General features: G+C 40.9%; 1 protein-coding gene across 1 annotated transcript in view; it reads left to right on the top strand.

The window, feature by feature from the left end:
• Positions 1-3,992: 3,992 nt before the first annotated feature.
• Positions 3,993-11,116, top strand: part of AP3S2 (adaptor related protein complex 3 subunit sigma 2) — a 53,875-nt gene continuing 46,751 nt past the window's right edge. The window contains exons 1-3 of the mRNA XM_082388428.1: positions 3,993-4,150; positions 8,002-8,093; positions 8,499-8,610. Of these exons, the coding sequence (XP_082244554.1) occupies positions 4,082-4,150; positions 8,002-8,093; positions 8,499-8,610 (273 nt within the window). The 5' untranslated portion in view covers positions 3,993-4,081. The remainder of the gene's footprint in view (positions 4,151-8,001; positions 8,094-8,498; positions 8,611-11,116) is intronic.

Genomic DNA, 11,116 nt, shown 5'->3' with positions numbered 1-11,116 from the left:
CTCAACAATATGGCTGTGAGGCTTGGGGTTAACACTTCATTTAGGCCACCTGAAGTCACAGGTCACTGGACTGCCCTCGGGTCTCTTCTGTTCTTGTTGCCCTTTTCTTAGTTCACATCCTTGTTCTCTTACCTCGGCTACTATAGAAGCCGCCTCACTAGTGTCCTGTGTCTGAATGGGGCTGGCTCACTGTTGAGCATGCTGGGACCTCAACCATGTGGTGGCCAGGGGAGGGGTTAAACAGGAGGAGGACTGGGGACACTGACGTGGGCAGAGGCACCCAGTGAGGGCATCCTGTTGCCCAAAGCACTGTGGCCAAAGGGTATGGCAAGCTCATGTGGGCAGGCCACCATTCTAAACAAGGAGGCACAGCGTGTCAATGGGGGAGCCCCTGGGCAACAACTAGGCTTGGTGTCTCCAGGGGGTGGGGATGGGCTCCTGGAAGGAAAAGGCCATTGTGGCTGGAGCTTAGAGAGTGGTGGGAGGTCGGGCATGGCATCTTCAGCATGTTAAGTATTTTGGGACTTTATCCTTAATACCTTGGAAGCCAGTGATCCCAGGGAGAGTAATAAGATCTGATTTGTATATTTGTATATTGTATAAGATCTGATTTGTGTCAAAGATCACTTGACTGCAGAGAAACTGAAGGCAATGAGCCCAACTAGGAGACTGCTGCAGTGGTGGGGGTGAGAGCCTAGAGTGATTTAGTCTATAGCAGTGGCAGAGGAGATGGAAAGAAATTCAGGTAGACAGGTGGAAAGGGACTTTCCAGCAAGAGAAGAGGACCTGCAAGGCCATGGAGGTGGGGGAGTGGCCTGATCTTGGAATATGCAATTTCTGTACATGGTCATTGCAACTTTATACCAACACATAAAATTTGATAATCCTTTTTCAGTTGATGTTATATAACTACTTCCTATCAATATATCGCTAGTCTTCATGTCATTGTTTTTAAGATTGACTACCTTAATAGCTCTATTATTTTCCAGAATTTGGGTAATTAATTGATCCCTATTTGGAGCTATCTGTGTTAAAAACTATTGTAAATTACATAGTTCCCTCAATCTCACCTGCCTCCCCCCGCCACTATATTTTGGTTTTGTTTTTTTTTTAAGATTTTTTGATGGGGACCATTTTTAAAGTCTTTATTGAATTTGTTACAATATTGCTTCTGTTTTATCTTTTGGTTTTTTTGGCACGAGGCATGTGGGATCTTAGCTCCTGGACCAGGGATCAAACCCGTACCCCCTGTGTTGGAAGGTGAAGTCTTAACCGCTGGACTGCCAGGGAAGTCCCAGGGGTTATTTCTTTAGGGATGGATTCCTAGGAGTCAGACTACTGGGAATCTAGGAATTCTTTGTAAAGGTCTTGGGGTTTTCTGTTTGTTTGTTTGTTTTGGTTTGGTTTTTTTTGGCCATGCCATGTGGCATGTGGGATCTTCCCTGACCAGGGATTAAACCCATGCCCCCTGCATTGGGAGCTGTAAAGGTCTTGTTATATTGCCAAATTGCTTTCCAAAAGGGTTGTTCTAAATTATAATCTCACCAGCAAGGTAGGAGAGGACTATTTTCACGCTACCCTTGCTAGACTTGGGTATGATAATATTTTAAAAATGGATATTTGATAAGGTAAAAATAACACTTTAATTTTAAGTTAATACTTTAATTTTAATTAGCCTTTTCCCCCATTAATAGTGAGCTTAAGCATTTTTTTTCATGTTCATTTCCTAGATGTATTTCCTCATTTGTTACTCAGTTCCTTTGCCCATTTATTACTGAGGGGGGGAGGGTTTTTTTTGTTTATCAGTTATTTATATTTTAAATATAACCATTTGCCATATTTTAAAAACTTTTCCATTTAAAAAAATTGACTTACAAACGTAAAATTTTATATAGCTATATCTTGACTTTTTATGATTTTTATTGCTTCTAAGCTTATATACTCTTTTCAGATGTTAGATTCTCTATCATTTTCTTCCATTCTAGTTATTACTTGGTTTTGTATTTAACTCTGTAATCCACTCTGCCTTTAATTTGAGAGAGTATGAAGGGAGATAACTAAATTGCTTATTTTCAAATTGCTAACCAGTTATCCCAACACACTTACTGAATTTCTTCCCACTGTCAAGGTATGATGTCTTCCACATCACATATTAAAATCACTTGTACTTAAATTATCCATTATATTTCAATAAGTCTCCCTTTAATGACAGTGTGAACTATCATAGTAGGTTTTAATAGTTGGTAGAGCTAGGTCTCACTTGTTATTCTTCTGTTTCAGAATTTTTTTTGGTATTCCTCCTCAACATTTGAAATATTTTGTCAAGTTTCAGTGCATATTTATTGCCTTTGGATTCTTTTAAATGAAAAAAAACTCTGGCTATAAGAGTAATACATTTTATTTTAGACAATTTAAAATAAGAAAAAAAATATAATTCCACCACCATTTTTAAAATCACTTATGTAGGGCTTCCCTGGTGGCGCAGTGGTTGAGAGTCTGCCTGCCAATGCAGGGGACACGGGTTCGAGCCCTGGTCTGGGAAGATCCCACATGCCGCGGAGCAGCTGGGCCCGTGAGCCACAACTACTGAGCCTGCGCGTCTGGAGCCTGTGCTCCCAACAAGAGAGGCCGCGATAGTGAGAGGCCCGCGCACCGCACCGCGATGAAGAGTGGCCCCCGCTTGCCCGAACTAGAGAAAGCCCTCGCACAGAAACGAAGACCCAACGCAGCCAAAAAAAAAAATCACTTATGTAGTACTCAATTATATACCATGCATTGCTCTGAGTACTTACAAATATTAACTCTTTTTGTGCTATAACAACTGTCTTAGGTAAGTAGAATTTTTTTTTTCAAGTAGAAATAAACTAGTTTTACAGTAAAGGAAACTGATATTATGCCTGTTTTACAAATGATGACACTTGCCCAAGGTGCACAGGCCGTGGACAGAGCCAGGGTTTTGATCAGAGCAGTGTGGTTCCACCGGCCTGTGGTGAACACTATGATGCTGCCATTCCATCAGACACAATTATTACTCATATTTTGGTGTATATACTTCCAATCTTTTACAAAGTGGAGTGTCCCTCTACATACTTCGTGTAATCTTTTCACTTACAGATATGCCATGAACATTTCCCTATACCATAAATCTTTCACAACACGATTTTTTATAACTTTAATATTTCTCATATGCATGTGGATCAATGCATTTTACCAGTTTCTCATTTTGGAATAATTAGTTTGCTTCCCACTTTCCCCTGTAATAAGACTAATGAGATGTACGTTCTTGAGGCTAAATCTTTTCACACACCCACATCGTTTTATTATAAATTCTAAAACTGGAAATGCTGGGTCTAATGTTCAATATATTTTAAAGGCTTTTGATAAATATTGTCAACTGTCCTTTGGGTAGGTGATTCCAATTTGCAGCTCTATCTGTGATATAAGGACGTGCTCCACCTCACCCGCACTAAGTCATTAAAAGAAAATACAAAAACTACTAATTTGGGGTCGCCGGTACCTTTTAAAAGGAATTGCATTAAAGATCCCTTAATTCCACCATTCGCTGTCTACCGCAGAGAGAGAGCCCTTTTGCACGAGAAGGCACATATATAATTCACTACAGCATTGTATGTAATACTAAAAAATAAAAATGAACCTAACTTTCCCCAACCGGGGAATGGCTAAATTAGCCTGCATCTCCACACCGCGCAACGTTCTGTAGTGTTAAGGCCAACGATGATAAAGGGAGACTCCCGCGGCGCTTCACCTGGGAGCGCAGCTGCTGTTGGGGTTTCTGCTTCTTGATCCGCTTTTCCGGTGTGCTCGGCTTTGCGCCAGGCCCGGGATTCTGCGGCCCCAGCCTCGGTGTCCGCATCAGCCTAACCCCGGAACCCGCCGCCCGTCCTGCAGCCTTCTCCAAGGCGTGCCGGGAAACCGGACTCTTGGTGGTCGGGCCCTTGGGCGCCGGGACATGCTTCCGGGAGCCACTCTCAGCAGCGCACCAACCGGAAGCGCCCGTGTTGTGGCGGAAGGAGATGCTCTCTGGAAGCAGCCGGTGTTGAAAGGAGCGTGGCGGGCAAAGATGATTCAGGCGATTCTGGTTTTCAATAACCACGGGAAGCCGCGGCTAGTCCGCTTCTACCAGCGTTTCGTGAGTGCGGCCGAGCTTCGTCACATCCTTACAGGGCACCTGCGCCCCCTTCTCTCTCTTTGTTCCGTACGGCGCACGCGGGCATCGCCCGCTGACCTCCTAGGGCTCCTGCCCTGTATATGTGACCTTCCCCGGACTGGGGCCAGTGTCAGGCCTTGTGTCCCACGCCCCGCTACCCCCGCTCTTTCCCACCCCTTCCTGGACCCCGGCATTTTTGTGCCATTTTTGTGACGCTTCTTGTAGAGTCTCAGGGCACTATAACTGGTGTGTGTGTGTGGAGGGGGTGTGCCTCATTGACAACTTGAATGATTGAAATCAAATTAATCTTGTTGGTTGTTAAACGCAGTTTCACGAGGAGGAAGAAATATGCAGCTTTTTAATGATTTTGCTTTAGCTAACGGATTTGGAATAGTGCTTTCTTGGAATTATTTTGCTTCAGTGTAGGCTGGGAGTGCCCAGGAACTAGATACCTTTCATTACGTAGAGTTGAAGAAAGTCCGTTTGAAAGTGGGAAATGTTGAGAAATTATACGTGATAATGTGAATTTGAATTTTCCAAAGACGTTACTCTGGAAAAAATAAACATCATTATGTGCCTTCTCCCCCCCGACGTTTTATTTCTTCGTGGCTAGGTTTCAAAATGTTAAATACGTAATTGTGAAACCGTAGAGGGGAAAGTGTCAGAAAACTTATGTTCAGGCCTCAGCAACACCTTATTTTACCCTTGTGTCAAGTTAACAAAAACCTCTTTCAGACTTCATTTCCTCTTTTGTCAAGTAGAAATGAAAAAAATTTTTTTTACCTTTTTCATAGAAATTTTTAGGTAGGTTACATTTTATTATATCGATTTTATATTAACATTCAATAACACTATTCAATTTGTATTTGCATTTGTGTGTGTGTGAATTTTTCTCTCAGGTTTTTTAGTGTTATTGAGATATGTTACATACCATACAGTTCACCTTTTAAAAATACACAGTAGAATGGTTTTTAGTACTTAACAAAGTTATGCAACCATCACAACAATTTTAGAACATTTTCATTATCCCAAAAAGGAACCCCCTACCCATTAGCAATCATTCTGTGTTTCCCCCTCAACTCCCCCAGCCCTAGGCAACCACTACTCTACTTTCTGTCTCTCTAAATTTGCCTATTCTGGACATTTCATATAAAATGGAATCATACAATATGTGGTCTTTTATGACTGGCTTCTATTACTTAGTATAATGTTTTCAAGGTTCATCTATGTTGTAGTGTGTATCTGTTCTTTATTCCTTTTTATTGCCAAATTATATTCCATTTTGTGGATGCACACCACATTTTGATTGTCCATTCATCAGTTGATATTTCCACCTGTGGCTCTTGTGAAAAATGCTGCTGTGAACACTGATGTACAAGCTTTTGTGTGAGCATGTATTTTCATTTCTCTTGGGTATATATCTAGGAGTAGAATTGCTGAGTCACGTAGTAACTTTATGGTGATCATTCGGAGGAACTGCCAAACTGCTTTCCAAAGTGGCTGCACCATTTTACATTCCTATCAACAATATATAAGAATTCCAATTTTTCCACCTCCCTATCTACATTTTCTATTATCTTTTTGATTAAAGACATTTTAGTAGGTGTAAAGTGGATTCTTGCGGTTTCAAAAATTTTTCTAATGACTAATAATGTTGAGCATCTTTTCATGTCTTTATCGACCATTTGTTTATCTTCTTTGGAGAGCATAGAATTTTTATAAGACCTAAATTAGCTCCTAAGTGAAAGTTACCTTGAAAACTGCAGAGTACTAAAAGATATGAGGGATTATTAAAATGATTGAGAGATGCAAGCAATTGGTAGTCTGCTATTTTGTTGAATTAGAAATTAGGTCACCTCACCATTTCATAGTGCTTGCCCACTGACTATCACCACTTCCCTGTAGAGTCAGGCTTTGCAAGATGTTTTTGTCAGTTTAAAAAAGTGCTGATGCTTAGCATGTTTTGTATTTCTGGGTACACAGAGTTAATCCTTTACAGCATCCTGGCGTCTGTGAGCTTTCTGAACTCTTTAAATGGAAACCAGAAAATAGTGATTGATTTACTCAAGCTTACAGTGACCAGTTATTAGCAAGTTTTCATTTATCCATTTGGTAAATACAGAGAGCCATTATATACCAGTGTAAGTCAAAGTTATGAAAAGTAATTTCTCCACAATGACATTTTCCCTGTTTTTTCCCGTTTCGTTTAAATAACTAACCATTTCAAGTCTAAATTCAATGCTGTAGAAAGAAAGGGGTTAATGTTACTTGAATCTATGTTCCGACTCTTAAGGGAAGTCCAATCTGAAGGTTTTCTTAAGCTTTGCTACTCAAAATATTGTTCTCAGACCAGCAGCGTTGTTATCACCTGGAAACTTGTTAGAAATGCAGTCTCAGGACTTAGCCCAGACCTACTAAATTAAAATCTGCATTTTAACAACATTCCCGGGTGATTGATTATACATTGAGATTTTTTTTGGCCCTGCCACTTGGCTTGCAGGATCTTAGTTCCCCAACCAGGGATTGAAACTGTGCCCTTGGCAGTGAAAGCACAGAGTCCTAACCACTGGACCGCCAGGGAAATCCCATTATACATTGGGCACTGGTCTAGAGCTTTTAATTACTTTTGTCTTTTTTTTTTTGGCCATGCAGCATGTAGGATCTTAGTTCCCCGATTAGCGATGGAATCTGAATCCCCTGCATTGAAAGCGCCAAGTCTTAGCCACTAGACCTCCAGGGAATCCCTACTTTTGTCTTAATGACTGATTTCTCCCTCCCACTATCCTTTTTTAAAAACCATACTTATTATGAACTTCATATGTATAAATAGAAATCAAATGTGAGTTATCAAGAGATTCCATCACAGTTGAGCTTTCTGGAGTGTAGTAAGTGAAAAAAGTGTTTATAGCTCTGCAATTGTTCAAGATTCTAATCTGTAAATAGAACATTTTCTGTCTTTCTCTGTAGTACTTTGTTGGTAACACAGCATCTTATATGTAATGTCTGTATTACCAGTACAAAAGATGGCAAACGCAGGTCTTTTTTTTTTTTTTAATTTTTATTTATTTATTTATTTATTTATTTATTTATTATTTATGGCTGTGTTGGGTCTTCGTTTCTGTGCGAGGGCTTTCTCTAGTTGCGGCAAGTGGGGGCCACTCTTCATCGCGGTGCGCGGACCTCTCATTATCGCGGCCTCTCTTGTTGTGGAGCACAGGCTCCAGACGCGCATGCTCAGTAATTGTGGCTCACGGGCCTAGTTGCTCCGCGGCATGTGGGATCTTCCCAGACCAGGGCTCGAACCCGTGTCCTCTGCATTAGCAGGCAGATTCTCAACCACTGCGCCACCAGGGAAGACCAAATGCAGGTCTTTAAAGCACGTACACAATTACATCTTGACTTCCTTAAAGTGTTAGACCTATTAACGTTTGTTATTTGCCCTGGCATAGATGTTTTCTAGAGTAAGGCAAAATATTTCAGAACCAGGCCTTCTAGTTATTCTTTGATCTTGTATGAGAGTTTGTCAGTTCTCCTTTCCTTGGTTATTCACAGTAAAGAAATATCAGCTTACCTATCAGGATGATAATGGTTAGGGACTAGATATCTAGGTAGATATACCCTATTTTAATTCCTGTAACAGAGCCTTGTCCGTTTTTGCATAGATTCCCCTTTTACTTTTTCTCTACTCAGCATTTCTATCTTTTCTGTAAACTGGTACCAAATGTTCAGATCATTCCTAGTTTGGAAGCCCTTGCCTTCCTGTACATCCTCACTGATGGGTTGTAGTTTTTCAGACTTTCCCACTGATTCACTTTATTTCTTTTATTCCATAGCCAGAAGAAATTCAGCAGCAGATTATTCGAGAGACCTTCCATCTAGTTCTCAAGCGGGATGACAACATCTGTAACTTCTTGGAGGGTGGAAGGTAAATGATCAGTTTTCTCCCCATACATCCACTTTTGGGTGGCCTTCATCGTTACTGCTTCTTCAGGCAGTACTCAAGTGTCAGGTGAGTACCTGATGCAACTTGAGCTGAGCTGAGCTATATCTGCTCAGGGAGAGACCCAGTTCTGTTTTGGAAGCTGCTAAATGGTTGTGCTTCAGATATTTACAAGTTTGGTGCCTGGGAGGACGGGCAGAAGAAAAGGGGAGGTAAAATGGCTTTAGGCACCTCTGCCAAATTTGGTTGCCGTTCACCTGGTAGAAATGGCCTATTGTTTGGCCTGTCCTCCCCCTTTCTGTTGGGCCCCTTCTCCTCCCTTGGCATAGAGTTTCTCTTTGATATGTTCAGTTAAGATACAGGCATTTAAATGTTTCCCATCTTCCACAGTTTGATTGGTGGCTCTGACTACAAACTGATTTATCGGCATTATGCTACCCTCTATTTTGTATTTTGTGTGGATTCATCAGAGAGTGAACTTGGGATCTTGGACCTCATCCAGGTATGTGTAGCAGGTAATGATGGCAGCCACTTCAGAGAGTTTGCATGGGATTTTTGAGTAACCATCTGTAGATCCTTTTGTCAGTCTCTTTTTTGATACTTGGGGAAAGTTGCTAGATGTCCACCAGATGGTGCTATGAGAAAGCTCCTTAGCAACCCTTAAAAACTCTTAGAGCTTTTGGATTCTTCTTCTCCAGCCCTCTCACTCCCTTGGTTTTCTTATACGAGGCTGACACCAGTTCCAATGTGTGTACTCACCCCCACCCCAAGCAATTAACTCAGTTCTCCATGGACAGTAACCAGGTGTCCCACAAATTTGCTCAATTCTCACACTGTCTACCTGGAGATAGATGCCAATCTCAAGTCCAGGTTGTCTGTCACCTGTGCTTCTGACTGACAGCCTATAGCTTGAAGATTCCCTTGATTTCCTCCTCAGGTTCAGTTTATTTGCTAGAGTGGCTCGCAGAGCTTTCTAGAGAAACATTTTACTTACTAGTTTACCAGCGTAATTTAAAAGGGTATAACTTAGGAACAGCCAGATGGAAGATGGGGAAAGGGCGTGGAGCTTCTATGCCCTCTTCAGGCACACCACTCTCCTCGAATATCCACATGTTTGCTAACTTGGAAACTCTCCGAACCCTGTCCCTTTCGGGTTTTAAGGAGGCCTCTTTACATAGGCATGATTGATTAAATCATTGGCCATTGGTGACTGATTGAGTTTGCAGCCCCTCTCCCCTCCCCAGACGTCAGGAAGTAGGACTGAAAGTTCCCACAATCACATGGTTGGTTCCTCTGGCAACCAGTCCCCATTCCTGGGTGCTTTCCAAAAGTCACCTTATTAACAGAACAAAAGGCACCCTTATCACTTAGGAAGTTCCAAGGTTTTTAGGAGCTCTGTGCCAGATACAAGGATGAATACCAAATATTTCTCATTATAAATTACAGTGTCACATCATGTTTTAAGATTTTTTTCAAGTATCAAACTAAATGACGTTTAAAAATGCATACTTTGTATTTTCACTTGTAATTCTAGGCTAAAGCAAAGAAACTTGATGTTTTATTTAGTCTGTGCAATCTTGACATAGGTAAACATGTTTTTTTAGGCTTTTTGAAAATTAGAAATGGCTTACAGATTTCTTTTCATTACCTTCATGGAAACTGCGATATGTAGGGACCCTATACTGGGAACTAGTAATTTAGTACAATTCTGTCATTTTGTACATGATATTCTAGATAGGCTTTAAATGACTTGAACAAGTCACTTAAGTTGAAAGCACTCAAAAGGAGCATGCATTAAAAGCTAACAACATCAATTATAGAAGACTCTAGCTATAAATTATAAACTTTACATGCTTACAACTATATTTGTTAGGATAAAATTAAAGAAGCTAAATTTAATATACCTTGGGACAAATAAATGGAAATTTTAAATGTGTATTTTTATTTCAGGTATACTACGCTCTTCCAAAAAGTTATATTCTTGGACATAGCAACTTTTAAATTTTATTATTTTCTTTTAAATTTTATTTATTTATTTTTATACAGCAGGTTCTTATTATCTATTTTGTACACATTAGTGTATGTATGTCAATCCCAATCTCCCAATTCATCCCACCCTCTTTCCCTCCTTAGTGTCCATACGTTTGTTCTCTACTCTGTGTCTCTATTTCTACTTTGCAAACCGGTTCATCTGTACCATTTTTCTAGATTCCACATATATGCGTTAATATACGATATTTGTTTTTCTCTTTCTGACTTACTTCACTCTGTATGACAGTCTCTAGGTCCATCCACATCTCTACAAGTGACCAAACTTTGTTCCTTTTTATGGCTGAGTAACATTCCATTGTGTATATGTACCACTTCTTTATCCATTCGTCTGTCGATGGGCATTTAGGTTGCTTCCATGACCTGGCTATTGTAAATAGTGCTGCAATGAACATTGGGGTGCATGTGTCTTTTTGAATTATGGTTTTCTCTGGGTACATGCCCAGCAGTGGGATTGCTGGCTCATATGGTAATTCTGGTTTTAGTTTTTTAAGGATCCTCCATTCTGTTCTCCATAGTGGCTGTATCAGTTTACATTCCCACCAACAGTGCAAGAGGGTTCCCTTTTCTCCACACCCTCTCCAGCATTTGTTTGTAGATTTTCTTTCTTTCTTTTTTTTTTTTTAATTAATTAATTTATTTTTGGCTGTGTTGGGTCTTCGTTGCTGTGCATGGGCTTTCTCTAATTGCGACGAGCGGGGGCTACTCTGATGAGTGGGCTTCTCATTTCAGTGGCTTCTCTTGTTGCAGAGCACGGGCTCTAGGCACGCAGGCTTCAGTAGTTGCAGTGCGCAGGCTTTAGTATTTGCAGCACACAGGCTCAGTAGTTGTGGCACGCAGGCCCTAGAGTGTGTGGGCTTCAGTAATTGTGGCACACGGGCTCAGTAGTTGTGGCGTATGGGCTCTAGTGCGCAGGCTCAGTAGTTGTGGCGGACAGGCTTAGCTGCTCCACGGCATGT

The sequence above is a fragment of the Balaenoptera borealis genome, assembly GCF_965194805.1.
Source record: "Balaenoptera borealis genome assembly, chromosome: 3".
NCBI classification, from domain to species: domain Eukaryota; kingdom Metazoa; phylum Chordata; class Mammalia; order Artiodactyla; family Balaenopteridae; genus Balaenoptera; species Balaenoptera borealis.
This window is presented reverse-complemented; position numbering and strand designations above follow the sequence as displayed.